Raw genomic sequence first — 23,148 nt, forward strand, 5'->3', positions numbered from 1 at the left:
GATGACTAATTCTTCATAAAAAAAAAAAAAAAAAAAAAAAGAGTTAAATAGATAATTATTGTTTGAATTCTTTGAATCAATTTGGATATGGAAATTCTTGCAAAATGTATGGTTTTGCAAAATAAACTTTTTCGTGTATTAAAGATTTGTTTCAATAATGTTTCAGTTTATTATTATTATTATTATTATTATTATTATTATTATTATTATTATTATTATTAATAAAATATTTTTAAAGATTTTTTGTGCATGATAATATTCTAGTTTTTTACAAGGAAAGTATCATATTCATGAAAGAAAATAGATTAATAATATGGATCTTCTTTTAAAATAATAAAAATAACAAAAACAACATCACTAGCAATAATTTATATTATATTATATTATATTATTCAAGGCAGTCACGAAAGAACCACATTCTCCAGCATTCCTTGTGCTTTGAGCAAATATTCTCTGTTTTGACTGATTAATTTAAAACACAGAGCTAAATTTATTTCTAAAGTCACATTTAATTCTATGTTGCAAATAACATGTAATTTACGCCTTATGAAGGCGTTTCTATATCTTCCGGCATCTAGCAGGACTACTATGTGCGCTGACGTTTAGGTCCATGTCTGTCCGGTGTCATTGGTGAATGACCGAAGATGTCTCATAGCAGGCTGTTTGCCCGGTTGCTCTGTAAGTAAAACTGACACGAGTGTTGTTACATTTGAAACACATCGCTGTCTTTGTTTTGACATTGCTGCGTCCGCCATTGTAAACGTCGGAGTCATTTACCTCTTGTTATTTTCCTTAAACAGACACATGAGCTAATGCTAATGCTGTTGTGGTGGTGTTATCGGCACCAAGTGTAACATATTTAACAGTGAACTTCTGCAACGTGACCTTCACCGGTGCATATACCTAATTTCTAACGGGAGGTTAACTATTAAAATGTATGTCATAGATCAATGTTAGTGAACTTGAAAAGTTGCAGGCTGACAGCAGCATCATTTAACGTAACCAAATATTTTTTGATATGCTGCAAAGTAAAGAGTCTGTGTCTTGGCTACAGTTATGATCAATATTTTCCTCATATCCTTCATAGACCAGGTATTATTGTGTGACAAGCTGTGTCTCGTTGCTTGTACCTCTGTCATCGTGACAGGACGCTTTAAATCCTATTTCTTTTTTAATAGTGGTAGAGTAGAAAATCAAAATGGAGTATTGCCACTTTTGAAACTTTTGCTTCGCTGTTAACTCTTCCACTCTTGTGCAATTCAAGTTTCTGTCAATAAGGGAATTTTCACTCACAGAAAGTAGTGTTGACTAACTTCTCTCTCACTGTGATACTCTGCATACTATTCTCCTTCTGAACCAACTGGACACGCAATGAATGTCTATGAATGGTTTAAAGTGACCTTTAACCTAGACAAATAGATGGACCTAATCTTGTCAGTTGTGATTAATAGCCTGTTTCTTGAAGTCATGTTTTTTTCCGTTGCATCATTCAGGAGTTAAAACGCTGGTCACTTATAAACATATTGGAAATGTATAGTTCAGCGTGGTGCTTTGTAGCTAGTGTTGTCTGTTTGACCCCTGTCTTATTTCCAAACTTTTTGAGGTCAAGGCAGCGTGATCTTTGGACATCAGATCCTGTAGGGAACCTACGGAGTAATATGAATGAAACTTAGGCCTAGACAGGGTTTACTAATATAGCTGCCAAGCTGACTTTAAAACCGGTCTGATTATTTTGCAGTTCCCTGACTTGATTTAGTTGTAACCCAACAGTTCAAACATTTCCATTTAGTGTGACATTAATAAATATCCTCCAGGCAGGTGTGTTGAACCCAAAAAATATTACGAAGATGAAAATAAATTCCAATATTTATAAAAAAACTGCAGCATTTGGTCGTGCCTCACTAAGATATGTATTTTTAAAAATATTTTTAATGTGTATTTAGTGATTCTTGGTATTTTTGTTTGTATTTGCAGTGCAGCAGGCTGGGGTGAGACACTGTTATACTGGCAACAGGAACAACCTTTACATCAACAAGAACACTAAGGTCATCTGTCAAGGCTTCACAGGAAAGCAGGTGAGTAGTCACAGTCTGTGTCCCCCACAGCACCCTGCATTTCAATCTAAACACCTGAAAAGGCTCTACAGTTTTTTTTTTTTTTTTTTAATTTAGTCACTATTTGCAGTATTTTTGGTTGTGGCCTGTCTGAGTGAGACTAACAGACTACGCAGCAGCACTAAATCTGTATTTTAAACTTGATTTATCTGCTCAGCGTAACTGACCATATGAAGTTAGTGATGCTCTACAATCAACAGTTTTGGATGTTTAATTGGATTGATAAAGTGTCTTTTCCATGCAAACAATGTGAGTGCAACAGGCAGATATATCAGCCAGCGCTTGATTAGCAATATTGATTTCTTGTTTTTAATCAAGCTTCATTTTGACACACCAGTGCTGTATATGCTGTTTTTAGTTGATATGCGTGTTTATCTTCCCTAAACACTGCATGGTGCACACTTTCCATGCAACAGTCTCCAATAAGCTTTGTTTACACTGCGACGCAAAGTCTCAGCTTTCAATTTGATGGCAAAATTCAAACAGTAAATGTAACCTTGTTCTTAAAACTGAGGTACTCTACATCGTTTTCGGTGGTAATTTACATAATACAACAGATGCTGTTGATAAAGCTGAAGTTTTATTTGACCCAAAATATTCAAAAGTGGATAAAACCCAGTTTTGCAAACAGTGAGTCACAGAACGCAGATGGGTTTGATGTAAAAAAAAAAATAAAAATGCTTATGAAAACCTCAAAATAGCATTTATAATTTTGATGCAACATTTTAAGGATCTGTAGGCTACAGTGGTCATTATTTCTTCCTTTTTGTAATAACGTGGGCATAACATTTTGAAAGCAAAGTGGGTTTTGATGCCAAAAAAAGAAACGTAGCTGGGAGATGATGAAACAAAAATAAAATTCAAATTAAAAGTAAATGAATAAATAATAATAATTACAAAATAGAAATAAGATAAATATATTAAATAAATACATTTTTATATAAGATATAATATGGGTGCATAAGTTGGTTTTTAAATGTACTCTATTTTTGCTTTGCTTCATTAGATAAGGTTTGATGTCTGTCTATAGGCCTTTTACACTAAAACTTCTGGCTCCAATAGCCAATAACCTTGCTTTTCTCACCCCTGTGATTTATGTCGTATCTCTCATTGTATTTTTCTCGCTCTCCTTCACCCTCTTTCAAATGACTCTTCACTGTAATAAAGGGTTATTAGATGAAGTTTTAATGAACACTCGTTATAATTAGAAGGGGATGAGGAATGACTGGAGTGTCATCGCGGCATATTAACTTTGCTGTACGGCTACATAAGCAAACCATACCTCAAATTAATCGCCGCACTGTTAACGGAGGCAGCGTTCGGGAAAAACGGCAAAGTTAGCACAGCACTTCAGTGTTAATGAAAGCATGAGAACAAATGATAGTAGAAAAGTTGGCAAGAGGACACTCTGAGGGGAAATGGATCGAAAATGTGCCAGATTTCTCATTCTTTCTAATTATATTTGTAATATTATAGTGGTAGGTATTGACTTGGTGCTGGCGACCCTTGCCTTTGGACTTATCTGCGATGTTTCAAAATAATTTGTAATAATTAACATGGATGTAGCGGGGAAGGAAAGTTAAAGTTCACGATGTACAATTTCCACCGACTGTTCAAATTCCTAATCATAGGGGAATAGTCGTTTTTATTGATTTTAAAGTGCATCGCATAATAAAATTGCATTTGTAAGTATATGTTCCGTGGTTCAAGCAGATTAATTATATATGTCATGTGCTGCGTTGGTCTCTTTAAATGTGAATTGATTTATCTGCGTGCTTAGAAAAAGCCATCCAAAGCATGTCATTTTTTTAAAGCTGGTTTTCCTTTCTTTGTGTTATTGATGATTGATGGTTTATCTTTTGTATAGTGATTTGGGCTCAACCGGTTATTCAGATGTGATTTAGAATTTTATGGACACAAAGGTTACTGGATCTACTCTGCTTAAGTAACAGTTCTCTTGCATTTTCTTGAATAAACTGTATTGTGTTTGGTTCCTTATGTTTTTACTCTGGCCTTTCTTTTCTTTTTCTTTTTTTTATTAAATTCTTTTTATTTAAAAGTCCATTTTATAAAAAAAAAATTTATTTAAAAGTCCATTTAGTCATTTTATTTTTATACTTTTTTTTTTTTAATTTATTTTTTTTTTTTTAAGCAATTTTTTCCACCCATTTTCTGAAATAAAACACTTTTCCTCCCTGCTGTGGCTTTTGAGAAATGCCACCTTTGCACCCTGTTCATGCTTTGGCAGCAGGTTTGCTTTTGGGTTCAGCGCAGATTTTATTCTATAACATTCTTTATTAACATCTTTCTGCGTTACATCTGTGCAGGTTAACAAAACAATAAAAACAACGTGCTGCAGTAAAGGTTAAGAAGAGGCACTTTTTCAAATAACCTTTAGTCGTTCCTTCTAATGCTGAGATTTGTAGAACAGCAGGTGCTTCACACAACCAGCCATAGTTCAAGGTTTAGTGAACTTTCACACACTTTGCTCGAATGTGTCTTTAGTTCCTTTGGTGCGCATTGAATGACAGTATCTGCTTGTTTAGAATGAACAGTGTGGACTCTGTAGATCACCATTGACAAATTATCTTTTTGGACTGGCAAGTTTTGTGTTTGATACAGTATGTTTTCATACTACGTGAATCACTTTGACTTAAAAGTAAAATGTGATTCTTTGAGATATATATATATATATATATATATATATATATATATATATATATATATATATATATATATATATATATATATATATATATATATATATACATACATACATACACACACACACACACACACACACACATATATCTATCTATCTATCTCCCCCCTTTGGTCTTAATAGAAGCTGACTGGCTTGGCTGAAGATGTCTGTTTTCTCTCTCTGTCTCTAGGGCACCTTTCACAGTCAGCAGTCTCTGGACTATGGCTCGCAGTTAGTAGGAGGAGTGTCTCCAGGCAAGGGGGGCAAAACACACCTGGGTCTGCCAGTCTTCAACTCTGTGAAGGAGGTAATAGCCTGTGCTGACAGTCTCTTGTGAGCCACAGTTACTTTTTGGACAGCTGCTCTGATTCTCTGAGGTCATTAGGGCACTTTTAAGGGGGTTTATTTAGAGCAAGTGACACCAACAGTAACGGAAGCGTTAAAGGCCAGAGGCCAGTTGTGTAATCAGTTTTAAACACCCTAACACGAAGCCCAACTACCATACCCAAAATTGGACGTTTAACCAATTTTTTTTGTTTGGTTCTGTGAATGATTCCTAATTTTTATTTATTTTATTTTATTTTTTTAGGCTAAGAATGGCACAGGGGCCGATGCCACCGTGATCTACGTGCCGCCTCCTTTCGCGGCAGCTGCCATCATTGAAGCGATTGACGCAGAGATACCACTGGCCGTCTGTATCACAGAGGGAATCCCTCAGCAGGACATGGTGCGGGTCAAACACAAGCTGCTCCGCCAGAGCAAGACCCGCCTTGTCGGTCCCAACTGTCCCGGTGTCATCAATGTAAGTGCTGCAATAATACTGTTTGTTTTTTGGGTTTTTTTTTGTACCGACACAGCTTTTTTGTGTGACATGCAAATAGACAGACGTACAAAGATCCCTGCCTTTTTTAGAGAGAAGAATATGTTCAGCACCTTCTCTCCTAAGCTTTAAATATTTGGTGTTACCAAAAGCTACCAAAGCGTCAAAGCTCAAAAAAATGGTATTTGGACCAGTCCTACAAATAAGCTACTCTTTGCCATCACAGTAACAATATATAAATAAATAAATAAAAAAATGTATATAAATGTGCATATATATATATATATATATATATATATATATATATATATATATATATATATATATATATATATATATATATATATATATATATATATATATATATATATATATATATATATATATATATATATACACACACACACACACACACACACACACTTTACGATTTACAATATTAAAATAGAAAATGTAAATTTAGCCTTAAAAAGTTGTACTAACCTTAAAATTTTGAAGGATAGTTCTTGACAGGTGGGAACTTTATTTGCCTACAGTAAAATGTATAATTTTAACTGAACTTCAGTGGTGTGTTTTTTTATTTATTTTTTTTTTATCGATTTTGTAGCCTGGCGAGTGCAAAATCGGGATCATGCCTGGACACATCCACAAGAAAGGAAGAATTGGTAAGAGCTCCACTGGATGACACCTTTCTTTATGACAAAGAAAACTCAGTCATCCTTCCAGAAGATTTTGACAGTGCGGAGCATAACATGTTGATCGAATAGAAGCTTAAGAGATCCTTGACAAGCCTAGCATACCTCGTGTCTTCATGTTCATAAAAGAAGCATCAAAGCCAGAGCTAGCGGGTCTCGTTTTGAGATGGACAGTTTTTAATGCGTGGATTTGTTAGCGTTTCTCACCATGTCAGGGAAGATGAGATGTCTCTTCTCAGACATGAACTCAGATGTAGACCGTAGCACAGTGTTCAGACTGCTCAAAAGAGAGTGGTGCAGATAGCTTCTCATCAGTCATCTGTCAGGGAAGTTTAAACAGCAGAGCTGTGTCGTTTCAAGGCAAATCACTAGACAGATGGCACAGGTTTTTGAAGAGCTCTGAAGAGTAGCACTCAGACTTGAACTCTGTGCTTGTTTCTGTAGTGAAGGTTGTGATCTCATAAAATGTCTGGCTTGAAACGGTTGAGCTGGCCCTTTCCAAACAGTTTTTTTCTTTTCATTAGGTTACATTTCACATTTGAAAAGTGTGTTTTGTGTAAAATATTGCTGGTTCCATTGGGCTTAAAGAAACAGAACAGATGGAAAAGTGCATTAATATGTTGAAAAAGTGCTATAAATGTATATTTTTGCTTTCTAGAAAATTGTCAGTGCAGGAAATTATGATCTGCAGAATATAATCAGTGAACGAAAAGTAGAGACTTGTGCTTGTTAAATGTTGTATTTAATTCATGGATGTCCTCTGGTTAAATTAAAATGTTTAATTTCATTATATACTTCTTGATTAATCGGATGTATGAACAATTGCCAGTTAAGTACTCAAATGTGAAAATCTCAATTGTTGGCGTTCTTTTTAATGTAATAGTTAATTGCATTGAATTAATATGTTTAATTACCAATCCAAATTAAATTATAGTATTGCAATTTATCTTTATCTTGCTCTGTTCTTTTCCTTTTTTCAGGCATTGTATCTAGATCGGGCACTCTTACGTATGAAGCTGTACATCAGACAACACAAGTGGGTCTAGGCCAGTCGCTGTGCATTGGTATGGAAAACTAGCAATCAGTCATCAATTATCATTCGTCTACACAGTGTTTAGTGCAGAGAGGTTTTTAAATGGTGTGTGGGTTTTTTTGGGGGTTTTTTTTAGGCATCGGTGGAGACCCTTTTAATGGTACGAACTTCATTGACTGCCTGGAGGTGTTCCTGCAGGACCCTAAAACTGAGGGCATCATTCTGATTGGAGAGATTGGAGGAGATGCAGAAGAGAATGCAGCAGAGTACCTGAAACAGCACAACTCTGTAAGCTGCTTTTCATATATTCATAACTAAAAGGAAAAATACTTTTATTGTGTGTGTGTGTGTGTGTGTGTGTGTGTGTGTGTGTGTGTGTGTGTGTGTGTGTGTGTGTGTGTGTGTGTGTGTGTGTGTGTGTGTGTGTGTGTGTGTGTGTGTGTGTACAAATCTATATTGTGAGCAGGTGTTGTCTTGCTCCAAACTGATAAACAAAATAAAGTTAATAATAAACTTAAGTCAAACTTTGTGCGAAACAGAAAGAAATGAGTCATTATTCAAAGAAAAATACAGCAGTGCAGTTCAAACAGTTAGTATATTATGTATGATCTTATGTAAGTATGACGTTTTGTATCAGTGACATCAAATGTACCATACTTGAACACATGCAAATGAGATTTTTGTATCTCTGTCTCTTCATCACACGGACATTTTTATGGATTCTAAAGACTTGCAATATTACGCACAAGTTTTTTTTTTTTTTGTGAACTGTCCTTTCAGACCTTCTATCCATGTCTCCACTCAAAAGAGAAGCGTCTCTGTTATTCATTCATGAATCGCTTTTAGACCCAGTGTTTCGTTTTTCTTAGCCCTTGGGAAGAACACGTTGTTTTTCATCTTCTGGATATTGGCATGTTTCTCCAACAAACAGGAACCTTCACCACACATAGAGCTCCTCTTTCCTTGCTAGCAGGAGCTGCTCACCCCTGGAGCTCACATTGTTTCTGTGAATGAGAAAACAGCCTCTAGCTGCTCTTTGATCTGTTTTGGCTGTGAAGGAAAGTCTGTAGAGCTTTTGTTGTGATCTTTGGACCAGCCAGACTGGATTGCACTCAGTCAAAGACCTCTTCTTCTCCTAACAGCACCTCGGTTTGAGTCATCATTAGCCATGTCATATTTATTCCTCCAGTTTAGTCATTCTTTAGTATTCTTCCAGTAGTGAAACAGAAGGCTGATGTGTTAACAAGTGTTTTGCATTAAAAGAAATTTCACTTTGTTAAATAAAATAAAACAAGCCCTGGCATAGTGAATACTCACGGAATAGTTTAAGCCCCGCTGATTGTGGCAAACTGGCATGAGAACGTCTATTTTCTCAAGAGGAACCCATGCAGGCCAGACATGATTCAGACAGAACTTAAGATCTGAAAGCGTGGTAGTTTTAGGGCACGGTAACCACAGAAAATCAAGCAAATCGTTCCAAATATATTCACAGCACAGACAAGTGCCTCATTTTGGAGTAAGTGCTTGGATGTTCAAAGAAACGGTCCTCCATTCTGTGAATCAGACCATGCTAAATAGTTCATTTTTATTGTTGCCACATTTGAACTGAACCGAAATAGCAAAACCTGCTATTACCAGAATTGTTGAGGAGTTTCACAGTTGCAGAAACCATTAAGTGCACCTGGAGAAAAGTGTGCATGTAGCTCTTTGAGCACACATTAGCACTGTGAAAGTTTCTTCTTTTCCGGACATGTCAATTAAATTAGTGGGTAGAATTGATTTGCCGGAAATTATTCTTCGCAGACTAGTTGCAAATTGTATTAAATTGCTCCTTTAGGGTAAACTTTTCTCATTACCTCAACAAGGTAGTTTTTAAGGATGGCCTTGGCTATGAATAATGGAGATCAATACATAGTCATGCTACATTTCATGCAGCGGATTTAGCCTTGGGAGAAGTATTTGGCAGTTCAGAAATTTTCTGTCTGTGCCACTGTTAACAAGACCTGAATTGATCAGACTGTTAAACGCATGCCGGTCTCATTAAGAAATGCGGGCAGGGATGATACATCAGGTTCCAGGCGGTAATGGAAGCGGCGATCCATACAGGAGCTTGTAAACCATTAGCTCCAGAAAAAGTCATGTCAGATTTATGTTGCTGTATGAACCATTTTAGACTTGCTTAGGAAGTCTGTTTTTCTTATGGAATAATAGTAGTGACAAAGGGCTCATGGTCTAATCCCATAACTTCACAGTGCTTTTACACGCCCCCGCACTTCCTGCTGGATCCATATCTGATACTTGCTTTCCATTAGCTGTAGTGGCGTTGTGCAAATAATGGTGCGAGCACCCTGTTTTCCCCTTTTCTTCTAATTTATCAACTCCAAACACGCATACACCAGTAAGTCCTTGTGTCAGAATTGCCAAGGCAAACTGCAAAATTGCTTTTCAGCCAAATTAGCATATTGATATGAATATTCCTCTCAAGTGCTTGTCAGCTTCTCGCTTGTTTTTGCTTATTGCTAACATTTGTCACCTAGGGAACGTTGCCCATTAAGATCCACTTGCAGTCCACAGTCCCTGCAATACAATTGGGAGCCGCTGAATGATTGAGAGGAAGCTTTCCAACTGTTAACGGGGAACCTGACAAATTGTGTTTTCTGCAAACATTCGTTGCATACCTATCAGCTATTTATTGTTTGTTCCAACAAAATTCAGTTGATACACTTAAAGGAATAGTTTACTCAAAAATGACAATTCTTTTCCAGTATGTTTTACTCTGGGATACGTATTAACGATTTGTGTAGAAAAACAAGGCTGTAAACAGAGTAAATAATTAGGAAAGCACTTGCATTTTTGGGAGAACTGTTCCTTTAAGACCCTTTTTTTGATTCGGTCTCAAAATAAATTTGACCGGAGACTGTTTGAAGAAGCAGTTGTCATTCAGCAAAAAAGGGCGTACAAAATGAAAGGATGGCGTTCCAGTCCAACATTGTCTCAAGGTTTTGTACATGAACAAAATATAATTACCTCAGTTCATTATCGTAATCTTCCCAGATTAGGCTTTAGTCTTTAGTCGGCTGCGTGAACATGAACAGCTTGAGCTTTGAACCAAAGACGGCTCCTGTGGAGCGTTGTAATGTTAGCGGGTAGTTGAAGATTATCAAGTATTAAGTCAGACTGCCTTTGACTGGCGGTCACATTCATTTCATCTTCTGCACCTAAAGTTTGCATTCCCATTTAAAGTTTTTTTTAGTCCAATCAAAAATTGCCAGTGAAGTTTAGAAACCTACTCTGCTCTGAGATGCTAATGAGCATGTCTGAATTAGTGCTGTCTCCATTTGAGCCCAAGGAGGTCTATAATACCAGAGAAAACGATCCATTAGCATTTCTATTGATCTTGATGGCAGTAGCTCAGTTGATGCAGGAACCCCCAGAATTATGCAGCTCAAAAATATCCTCAAAAATATCTCTCCTAATGTGATATTTCTAAATGTTTCCTTGTGGAAAAAATCTGAAAGCAAAGCTTTTTTTTGAGTGATCGTCGATGGAGAAAGATGCAGAATGATGGTGCTGGCACATGCTAACCAGCCAACCCTTGACTTTTAGTTTGAAATTCAAAGGTAGGCCAGGTACAGCTTAAGCCTTCTAAGAAAAGATGTCCAAATGTCCTCTCAAACATCGAAAATGTTAGTCTATAATTTTATTCTATTGTTGGCAGCTGCAGTTGAGATTGAGACAACCCACATCCCACTCTGGAATAAGGGTGTCATTCATGAGAACAGAATATGGTGGGAATGAGGGGAAAAACAGACCTGACATGATGGTCCATAAGCAATGACAGCTAATTGCAGTGGACATGACAAATTGCCTACCATGAAAGTGAGATTGTATTAAATGACATACTCAAGCCACTGTCTGCCCATCTGCTTACTCCCACACAAGCTATTACATGCCTTGATCTGCCTCCCTTTTAATGCCAATTTTGAGCGCAGTATGCACAGTCTAAAAGCCCTTGCACTTATCCTTACCTTTTATTTGCAAGACTGTGGACTGCATGTCCTGTAATTGTGTCTCAAAACATTTTTCTTGAAGCCTTACTTAGCAGCACTATGGCAATGGTTATTTTAATGGAGACCCATAATGCAGTGGTCAAACAAAAACATTTTTTACTAAATATTTGAACTTTATTAACGCGCACACGCCAAATAAAAGTTGCTTTGGAAGATTTGTCTTACATTTTGCGAGGAAGCGAACACAAAGTAATTTAGGGGAACGCAACGCGTACGTTTTTTGAGCAAATGGAAACATTTCTCAAGGGAGCTTACAAGTAAACGTAAAAGTCAATACATTGTCAACGCATGCTTGCAAAAAGTGTATTTATTTCAAAGTGTGTCAATGCTTTTTTTTTTTTTTTTTTAATGCTCTTTAGGGTGTCAATGCTAAGCCAGTTGTGTCATTCATTGCTGGCTTGACGGCCCCTCCTGGAAGGAGAATGGGGCATGCAGGAGCCATCATTGCCGGAGGCAAGGGGGGTGCCAAAGAGAAGATCGCAGCTCTGCAGTCGGCTGGAGTCGTCGTCAGCATGTCTCCGGCTCAGCTGGGCAGCACCATGTACAAGGTGAGAAGGTTTTTTTTTTTTTTCTTCTCAGTGTGAGCTGTAACTCAGAGGTAGAGTCACCACTGAGCTGTCACCTCGTCTTTTACCTCACTAAATGCTCAGTGCTGTTTTTGGTTCTGCAAACTCAAACATGCTGAGAGCAAGACTTTAAAGAAACCTTTTTAGTAAAAAAAAAAATAAATAAATAAAATGTTTTTTTTTTTTTTTTTTTAGTTTAAAGCCTCACAGTTATGTCAGTTTGCTGATAACTCTTTTTAAAGTAGATTTATCGGCTTGTGCGGCTCTAGCCGAAGCAGCTCTGGAAACTTCAGCGTTCTGTGGGTCAAAGCGGTGACTAATGTAAAGGGCCCCCCTTAGACAATCACAGCAGTTTTTACCGTAAGATATTCAATAGAAAGCTACACCGCAAGAGAGGAAATGAACAAAGCTCCATTTATATTGGTGAGTTAGCAGCTCTGCCTCTTTATCTCAATTTATCACAGCCAGGAGTTTTAACAAGATGTATAAAAAGTGAAAGCGTGTATTACACTCATTCATCATTTTAGCCTTTCATTATCAGCGCCAGCAAACGTTCCTTCCTCTGCATCAATACCATTTTCTCTCCTCTTCCACCACACCCCTGGATTCTAATTTGTAATCATTGGAAGTAATGATGAAAAACACTCTGGCTGGTTGTTAATTTTGCAGCCCATTGTGTTCATACATCTGTGTTTATCTCATTGGCCGATTTAATAATGATGGCACATACACACGCCTCGAACTTGATTTGTGTATTTCCCCGCTTCTCCTCCAAGTTAACACACATATAGAGGCAACTCACTCACAATGTAACTGCCCCAGTCCCAACCGAAATATTAACCCTTTATTCTCCCATTATTATTTGCATTCATGACTGGGTGTTATAGCCAAAAATAGTTGGCAACGTATTCGTTAAATTCAGGCCTCTGTTGACCAAACTGCTAATATTAACCAAATATAAATATATATTGTAAAAAATGATTCTGTAAAAATAAAAACAATTACACTGCCATTCAAAATGTACGTTCAGAGATTTTTAAAGATATAAATGCATTTATGCAGCAAAAATGCATTAAATTGATCAAAAAGTGACATTAAAGACATATACCATATACGTGACTTATATAAAGATTTTTGAAAGTCTTTTAAATCTTCATTTATTCAGACAGTTTGAACTCTCTGGAACATTAAGGCAGATAATTCACAGTTTGAGAAGCATTAATGACCAAACAAACATACATATAAATTAGTGTTCACAGTGATGCTTAATTTATATTACAACATTTTTGCACATATATTGTGAATAATCAGTGAGTCACCCAGCCCTGCTAGTTTGCTATTACTGCACGCAGGAAGATACTAAAGCAGCTTTCGTTCTTTTTCTCTCTTTTTGCTAATGATGTAATCACAGCAAATGCTTAATTTCTTGTTTCTCGAGGCCATTTCCTGCAATCCGTATTATTTCAGTTTGCAGCAGACAAGGCACTGTTTGACCATGAGATGGCAGTAGAGCTTCAAGTATTTTTCCAGATAAACCAGTGCATCTTCGGTTTTTTGGAAACACGACATTTGCATAAGGGAATTCTCTCAGAAATGCACCATTCCGTCACCCTTAGTTGAGGAAAATGCATTTTCAAAAGCACAATGCATCACTCTGTAGCTGTAAGCCTTTGTAAATTAACTATGTAAATAGCTATTCCTGACTGGAACAATCTACATTTGTCTTTGTAACATATAAAGCTGTGAGAAATGCGTTGTGCGTTTACCCACAGCTTCTGTGAATGTTTTCCTGTGTGATTTAACCTTTCTATGGCCCTAAATCCTGAAATTCACAGAGCCATTTTCAATTATATGCTTTCCAGCTGTTGGACCTTGCACTTTTGATAAATCAAATATAGATGTACTTAAATATTAAATATATAGATTCATATTACACTATTAAAAATATACCAAGCTGAAACAATTTATTATTATTATTATTATTATTATTATTATTATTATTATTATATATATTTTTAGCAGTCCACACACTGGAAAAAATTACACACACACACACACAAATACAAATACAAATGTCCACAAACCCAGCAATGAAAGACTTTGCGCAAAATGCAAGGTCAAAAAAACCCCAAAACATCTGAGATAAATATAATACAAACCACAAGAATAGTTTCCTAACTGGATGGAAAAACAAAAGTGGTAGAAGAGAAAACAGCCACTTTAGCAGCTAGTTATCAGTGTGTCATAACCTGAGGCTCTTAATGAAGATCATATTTTGCATTTCAAGGAATGATTTACCCAGAAATGAAAAACTTATCATCATTTTATAAACCTGCATGAGTTTCTTTCTTGTTTGGAAGACAAAGTAGTCCTTTTGTACTGTTTTATCTTTGATCCTCATCCTCTTTTATTTTATGGGAAAGACCAAGATGGAAAGTGTTTTTGTGTTTCATTGAAGAAATAAAGTTAACACGTTCAGCCTGGTCTCACAGCAATTCATACATATTTTACAAGATGGCTGATTCGTACGACCTCATTTGTACAAATTCCTACGTTTTTGCTATATCGTACATATTTTAGAAGTTGCTAATTCGTATAAATTTGAACAAATGACTTTTACCTAATCCTGCCTCTAAACATTCCCGTCACTGGGGTTTGAAGAAATCGTACAAAATCATACGAGAAAAAACACGAGGCCAATAAAATGACTGCGTTTCCATTTTTCATTTTTAATTGCCTTTTTTCTTTCTGTTTTAATTATAAAAGTAGTATCTAATTTATACAATGCCTTTTCAAAGAAACGTCTGAGAGCGATTTACATGTTCTACCAATAAATTATCATTTTAAAAACAGCATATGAAACATAACTGAAAAGACAACAAAAAAAAAGATAAGAATTAAAAATCTCAATTGACTGCTGTACAGATTTTCTCTTCTTTTGTTCTTTTGTTTATTGCTTCAGCACACGGCGTGCTCCTTATAAATTCAGCAGTTGTTAATAAATCATGGCACTAAACTTTGACTCAAACAATACTAACCGCATAACAGACCCCAGCTATGGACGCACCGAAGGCGGCCCCTGCCGATCATGTTTGTTTGACCCTTGTTTACTCTTCCCTGTTCTCCGCAGGAGTTTGAGAAGAGGAAGATGTTGTAACTTGTTAGAGGGAGTGTGAGAAACAAACTGCCCTCCCTGCCTTAGGACCTTCATCCCAGCTGGAGCCGACCACCTTCCTTCAGGCTCAACAGTGTGCACACTTTGTGATTTGAGTACATATTCCATATTTGCACCAGAAGAAATAAAAACATTTCAAAGTCTATCACAGCCTTCGTCTTAGAAGTGTACAGCACAGGGAAAATATCCGCGTTCTAATCCAGTCACAGCGATGTCAGCCATGTTGTTGCTTTCATGTCTGTTTCTCTCCTTCTGAAACAGGAAATATATCTCTTACGCTCTTCCTCGTAGTAGTTGATTTTTTTTTTTCATTCTTCATTCATCGACAGCAGCTCATTGCATGTTTGTCCCTTCGGCTGTCTTGATGAATGCATCTCCCCTCGGTGAGATCTAATGTGGGATTTTTTTTTTTTGACCTTGACCCTTTGCATTACAACTCATTTGTGCAATTTAAAACCTTAGACGTTCCTTCCGTTAGCAGTTCGCACTGGCTCGGCGTGACCTTCTGGCTTCTTCTGGAGTCTTTGAGTGCATTAAATGTCACTTTTCTGTGCCATTAAAAGCACAGTCATTTTCTCCCGTATTCTACAGCTTTTGCTCCGTATGGCAGGCACAATTGTAGACGTGAAGATGGCCAGGACAGGTTTAGATAGCTCTACCGAAGACGTCATCGTCTGGTAATGCTGGTCATTCACAGCTTTAACGGAAGCTGACGCAGAATGGACTATTTAGTCTTTTTCGTATGACAACTTTTACTTTGGCGTGACGAAATTGGAGCGCTAAATGGACTAAATTACTGGAATCTAGTTTGCAATGAAAAGAGCGGAACTGCATGTCACCTGTCCCAGGCTTTTAGCAAGGATTTTCATTTGCAGACACAGGTTTATTAATTCTGACATGCCTCACTGGAAGGTAAAATGTGTGTGGGAGGACTTTCTCCTTTCGCCCTGTAATTGCATCTCTCCTGCCTAATGACATGCATTCACATTTTATTCCGATAAAGAATGAAAATGCAAATTTGTTCTCTTGCCAGGTGCATTTCAGAAGTGCTCAGAGTTGATGAATATTCTTAGTTGGAATCACATATTTATCAGCTTCAATTATGCAAGGTTGCACAGGTTGTCTGTATCGGAGAAATGCGCGAGTTTGCTCAGATTTCAATAACACCAATTTGTGTGGAATGAGTGGGAGGAGGTCAGCAAGGAAATGTCAGCGAATGTATCGTGCGCTGACTGTATCGTTACAGCCCTCCAGCTGATCTGTAATGGGAAGAATAGGGGCGGGAAAAACACTGAGTGAGATGAGTTCTTCAACTGACACACATCGCGTCTCTGGATCTGCCTTTGTGGCGAACAGAAATTGGGACACGTACTTTGAGAAAATGATCACAGATTCGCTGACTGTGTGATATCTAATGCTACAGTGGCGCAAAATGTGTGGATGCGTACCAGCTTTTATTCTTAGATATAAGACTTGAGCTTATTAGTGCTCACTAGGGTAGACGTATTGTACCAGTTGTTCGTGAACTCTTTCTTAAATTGGGACAGAAAGTTCACGCTGTATGGCTTAGGAACTAGTTTAGTTTGTAACTAACTCTTTGTTTCGTATGGTTGCTCTTTTAGTTCTTAACGCTTGTAAGTTATGAGCTCACTTTTAGATAAAGTGCAGTCGAGTAATTTGTATTCATCTTTGTAGATCCTAATAAGCGTCCTTCAAATCTGTGGACTGAGGTATTGTTGAGGAGCTGATTATTTCAATTTGATCTCATGGTTCACGTTTTTAATGCTTCTTTTGCATCTTGCAACTCTCAACCACAATACATTAAAATACTTTTGAAATTTATACATAGATAATCAGTAATTTAACATTTTTATAATTGCTGTGATTTACTACTTAGTGACTCATTTCAACACTTTTAATCAAACCTTTTAAGGTGAAAATGATTCCAGGACCTGTGCTGTTAAAAACGTGAACTGGCACTAATGCAGTCTATTAAAATATTACTTTTGAGATTAAACGTCAAACTTTTAGTTTTAATTGCAACTTAGTTTCAACTCAATTTCAGCCATATCCAGGTTAACTAACTTGAGCAAATCTGGTTTTGTCACCCCCAAAACATTTTCAACTCAATGTAGAAGTGGAAAAAATATACATCGTCTCCTATCGTTTCTGATTTTCATAATGCATGTTTTCTTTTTCTTCTTTTTTTTTTTTTAATTCATGTCCACTGGTCGTTTTGGAAATGTTCTTGAAATACATTTTAAATGTTGCATCTTGCAGCTGAATGATCGACACTAAGGTGAACAAAAGTACAAGCCATTGAACAGGCTGTACTTCTTTCTCTCAGCCTTGTTTTCATTCACGTAAAGTTAAATGTGGTGTCTGACAGCTTGGAAAAAGTAGCATTTATCATTTTAAACCGCACCGATTTTGACAGCTAAATCAGTAAAGGGTTGCGCTTTTTATTGATTCAACTTCCATTAGGTTGCTGCAGATGTTAATAATGACATGAAATGTCTAAAACGGCAAGGTTTCTACTTGTGTACTACGTCATACAACCCTGACGGTACATTTTACATCAGTGGCAGCTTGTCATAGTAGCAAAGCTCTATAAATACACAGCATGGGAAGAAAAAAATGGAAGTTTCTTGCTACTTAACACAGATACAGATGCAGACCCTTCATATTATCATAAAGATGCATTATCTCCATTGTCATGCATCATCATCACCACTTCCACTACCATTCCTCGCAGCTCTTCCACACGGTATCTTTTCATACAAAAAAAAAAGACTGGGTCTCATGGGAGCTTACTATAAAATACTTTATGGAAATGTATGAATAACTTTGAGACACAACGAACACACTGAATGCGGCTGGTCAGACTCAAAGTCTTATTCTTCTAAACTTTAAAAGATGGATAACCCATGAATGAATGTCACTATTTAGATTCAGAGTCATGTCAATTTATACATCCTTAAAAATAAAACTTCCAAAAGGGTTTTTTCGCAGCAACGCCATATGAAGAACCGCACTGGTTTCCCCAAAGTATCTTTCAAAAGAGCTATTTTTGTTTCTTTTCTGAAGAACATTTTAATAATTTGAAAACCCTTATTCCGCTATAAAAACCTCTGGTGCGACGCAAAGTGTTCTGTCATTAAATAATAATAAAAAGTTAGTTCCGTTTGCACACAAAAAAAGCTATTACAGTTTGTAGGCTTCTATGGCTTTATGAAAGAGACTTGGGAGAGAATTTTTTTCGTGTTCAGTGTTTAAAAAAAAATGTTATGGTCTGATTTTGGGAATGACATGCGGGTGAGTAAATCACAACAGAAATTGTATATTTTGGTGAACCGTTTCTTTAGCTTCATACAGCTTCTACAAAAAACATTTTGTAGAAACCAAAAAATAGATGCTAATGGGGCCTATAAATGTCCTCTTTCACCAGACATCTTTGTATGCTTATCTCCAGTTCGTCACTGTCAGCCTAGAAAAAGATTAGGCTGTGTACATATTGTTACCAATTACGTTCCAATCTGCATTAGAGAAATTACCATAATAAAGATTGGAGGTCGAATTTAAGGCTTTATTTGTTTGGGGGCTTAGGGTATCTGCTCTCCCGGAACGTTACAGTGGCCAGGCGCTGCCGTGCCGCTCGTTATCTTTGCGCATACCTAATGAAGCAGCGGCGCGCACTGCGCTTTTTCATTCATACCTCAGTGCCTTCGATTTGGCTATGAGGAGCTGCGCATTGGCAGTGTGACAAGCGATAATACGAACAAAAATAACTCGCTTTTTCTCTCACGCACGTCAGGTTTTAGCCGAGTTTTGTCGTCGCACACCCACTGAACTCTTGCAAACGCACCGCAGCCCTGGAAAGACGCAAGATGCGCGCGCGCGTGGGCCTTTACTTCCAGATTCACGCGAATGTGTTATTTATATGTTCAATGCGGTGCGTCTAAATGATGAAAAAAAAAATGTATGCTTACAGCTGTGGTCAAAATTTTATATACACTTCGCAGTATCTGCAACATGTTGAATATTTTACCAAAATAAGAGGGGTAATGCAAAATGCATGTTGTTGTTTTTTTTATTTAGCACTGACCTGCATAATACATTTTACATAAAAGACGCTTGCATAGTTCACAAGAGAAAATAAAAATTGCCCTTTTCAAAAGTTTCTGCCAGATTCTTAAAGGGATAGTTCATCAACCATCGTTTTATAAAGCTATGTTATTTTTGTTTTCTTTGCTCTATTCTTGTAGCTCCCTAAAATTACAGTTAAACTACTATTTCAGTGATTATTACCTTACTATTACCTAACCTTATTACCTTTTTGGTAGATCTGTTCCTGTCTATGTAGGGTTATTTCATTAGAAATATCTTAATTTGTGTTCTAAAGATGAACAAAAGTATAATGGGTTTGAAATGACATGAGCGGGAGTAAATATTGACAAAATTTTTTTTTTTTTGGTGAACTATCCCTTTTAATATTAATATTTTTTATTTATTTTTATTTATTTGTGATTAGCTGTGCATGAGTCCCTTATTTGTCCCACTTTTTTATTTATTTATTTTTTTCAGGAAAAAAATCTTCAGGTCCAGCAAATCCTTTGGTTTTCCAGTATTTATTGCGTATTTAAAAGCGTTCCAAGAATGGCCTCCAACCGAGGGACTTACATGCAACTGTTCAAACAAAGTTACACAAATGCATTATGCATTGAGATGCTGGAAGTGAAACCTTTTTCAAGATCAGTGTAAATTTGAAGTGTCTCGTGGGAGAAATGCATGCGGCTTCTGAAGTGCAGTACTAAATGAAGCAAAAAAAAAAGTGATATTTAGGTAAAATAAGAAAAATGTACACTTTCATTCTGTTCAAAATGAAACACGCTCTTAAAGCATCGCCTTTCATTAAGTGTTTGCACTTTTTGCAATAGTTGCGTTTGAGTCCTTCAGTGTGAAAAGATGGATCTCAAAATCCTACAGTCGTTGTTGGAATTGGTCCAAGTATGTAAATGATGCTGAAAAACCAAAGAATCTGTTTTTCAGGACTGTACGATTGCTCAGTGGTTTGGGCCCTTGCTGTACTTTAAGGTACCTGAAAGGAAAGCTAACACGCTTGCTGTTTTCAAAAGGGGCACTAAGTCAAATAAATTCAGCACTCCAGGGTAGCCAGACTGCAAGTATCTCATTGTGGCCTCGGCAATATAATATATCTTTTGTTCACCTCCATTGCTCTCTCTCCTTCTGTAGTTAAACCGTTATCTCAGTCTGTAAGGACGCAACTGCCCAATCAATCCTCCGCCTCTCAGACGAATCAATGTCTCACTCATATAACAGCTCATATGAGCGACTCGTAGTTGTTTGTGAATCCTGCGGCCACGGGCAGAGTGATTTGTTGCTTGAATTGAACACGTTGTCCATCCTTTTTTGTAGGTATTTGTAGCGGTCTGTATCTCATTTTATGAGCCATATTAAATTAACCCAGTAAAAAAATCACAGTCATCAATACATACATTAATATCAACATTTTTCTTTTGGCTGAAATCAGATATGTGAATGGGTCATACGAATGATATTTTAAACAGTTTTTCACACTTTGCTTGGTTTATGTAGTGTTTAGCAGTTTGTACTGACAGAAATGACCATTTGGCGAATATGATATCTTTATCTTTATTCTGTACTACAAATGGTGGCTGTTTTTCAAGAAAATACCCATTTAAACTATTTCTCCCTCTTCGGTAAGCAAACTTTGGCTATAAAATGTATATAAATTTTATTGTATTTACAGATTAAGTTAATCAGTGGTCACAATTGCGTTCCATTATTAAAAGCTTACTTATTTATTGCTTTAAATAAAACCATTAGCTACATGAATCATTATTAAGCTGGATTCTGAGCTGAATCCTCAGTGCTCATGTCATCGCATCACATTAATCCAGTAATACTTATTGAACAGCCGCTACACCAAACATGCAGTTTTAGTAAAGAAATCCCATACGACTTTTAAGAACACCACCTCTCATTTCTACAGGGAAATCAGCTGTATGTGTTTAGAAAAGGAGACCTAATACTCCTGTAATTTAGAGTCACCAATGCGCTTAACAAGTTGTTCATAATTAATCAACCAAAATTGTTCATTAACAAAAGCCAGACACCAGAGACCTTCCGGCGAGCTACATTTGCGCAGACGTAGGCCTGCTAGATGAGATGACTAATATATTCAGAATGATTTTGGGCACGCGTGAAAATCGCTACAAGCCTTTCATTATGGGTCTAAAGGCGCAAGAAAAGTTCAGATTTCCCACCTCCTCCTCAATCCCAAAAGGCTTTAGGGCACTGGTAAGTGCTGTTCGTTGTGTGATAAGTCTCAAAAATGGTTGTTAAGTCTGTCACTCCGAATGCCGCCGTCGCCGCCGCCGTTGTCTGCAATGGGCCTCGGTTTCTGAATTGGATGAGAACGACATTAAATGCACTCCACGTCCCATAGAACAAACAGCAGATGAATGGGACAGCATTTTAGGAAATGCACAAAACCAAAAAAAAATAAAGCATAGATTTTAAAGGTGGTCACAAAATGGAGAATCGAAATAGTCTCGTTATTTACACCCATGCTACGCTTAAACATATTTAGATAATGCTCTACAAAAAAACGGTGTACTGCAAGTTTCAGAACTCCAAACTTTTCCTCAAAGGCAATGCAGTTATTTTTGTAGTACACCAAGTTTTTCAATTATAAGTGTTAATCAGCACATCCCAGCGTACATCTTTTGTCACAAGACAAATAATAATAGTCCCTTTTAAACTATATACCAAAAATGAAGCAATTAAGCAAGCAAAAGCAATTACCATGCTTAGACTGTTGCAGTCGTTGCCTTGTTTCGTCTTCCTCGAGATCTGACTCAAACATATTTGGCTCTATCGCAGCGCTTGCCATTTTCAGTATCAAACACACAGCATGCTGTAAAGGAGGGTGTGCAATACATGAAGTTAGCCAATCACAGCAGTAGGTTTTTCATTTGGTTTCTCCTTGAAGTAACACCCCTTGAAATTAAGTGTTTTTTTTACAGAGAGTAAAAATAAAAGGAAAAATTCACTGTTATAAGGTGGACAGCGCATGTTCGTTGGTTGCTGCCGTAAAGCAGTCTGCCATTTTGACTGTTCCCGCTCACCAGGCTTCTCACGGACGTTGGTGTGGAAAAGAAACAGAAGCTCATTAAAACTCCCATACATTTGTTTTAAAGGCATTCATTCTGTCTTCATTTAGTAGTAGAGTTTCTTTCTCCTGTAGCAAGTAGCCACTTGTGGGTTACTGACATTGAAAATATCTGGATTTGTGAAAGAAACTCGTACAGGTTTGGAACAAGTGGTGGGTGAGTGAATGATGACACATTTCCATTTTTGGGTGAACTATTCCTTTAATTTTCCAAACGCTGTGAAATCGGAGTACCAAGTTTGCATAGTTAACGTTCTTGGGTGTTTATCCATGTAATTAGATGCTGCGGCGCGTTCTAGAAGTAAACATGGAGTGATATACAGGCCGTATGATTCATCTCTGTCGCCGCAATGGTTGTTCATCACAATCCTTTTAAATGAACATACCTGTGCGAGTGAGAGAGAGAGGCGATAAAAACTGATAAAAAAAAAATGCAATTTGCATGAGGTATTGCTGTATGCCAATAGCAGTGACTCAGACTTACCGCAGCGCTTCAAAAAACATGAAGAGGAGGGTTAGAGAGAGGGAGGGCGAGCAGGGGTGGGAAAAAGATAAACAGTTGCTCCTATTGAAGCCAGTTAGAGATGATTTTTGCTCTGTGCCGAAAATAAGGTTTCATTTTTCACGCTTGCAAAGCTGATGAGTACAAAGCGAGACGGTTCTGTAGGAATAAGCTATTGTTTTCCACTGTGACACTTCGCTTGAGAAATGTGATCATGGCTTAAATGGAAAGAACTCCCTCCTAATGCGTTTCT

At 37.1% G+C, this 23,148-nt stretch overlaps 1 protein-coding gene and 1 long non-coding RNA gene across 2 annotated transcripts; one reads left to right on the forward strand and one right to left on the reverse strand.

Annotated features, from left to right (window-relative positions):
- The first annotated feature begins 536 nt into the window (after positions 1–536).
- suclg1 (succinate-CoA ligase GDP/ADP-forming subunit alph) lies at positions 537–15,322 on the forward strand. Its single transcript, XM_043245957.1, has 9 exons — positions 537–678; positions 1,975–2,075; positions 5,009–5,125; positions 5,408–5,620; positions 6,246–6,303; positions 7,314–7,397; positions 7,503–7,654; positions 11,796–11,984; positions 15,133–15,322. Exons 1-9 carry the CDS (start codon positions 645–647, stop codon positions 15,157–15,159), a joined length of 975 nt encoding a protein of 324 aa, XP_043101892.1. The 5' UTR covers positions 537–644; the 3' UTR covers positions 15,160–15,322.
- LOC122349798 lies at positions 15,234–22,877 on the reverse strand. The gene is made up of 2 exons (XR_006251499.1): positions 22,275–22,877; positions 15,234–22,138 (listed from the first exon to the last, which is right to left on the reverse strand). It is a non-coding gene; the product is annotated as an uncharacterized LOC122349798 (long non-coding RNA).
- Between the last annotated feature and the right edge of the window lie 271 nt (positions 22,878–23,148).

Source organism: Puntigrus tetrazona, chromosome 1 (assembly GCF_018831695.1).
Source record: "Puntigrus tetrazona isolate hp1 chromosome 1, ASM1883169v1, whole genome shotgun sequence".
Classification (NCBI taxonomy): Eukaryota; Metazoa; Chordata; class Actinopteri; order Cypriniformes; family Cyprinidae; genus Puntigrus; species Puntigrus tetrazona.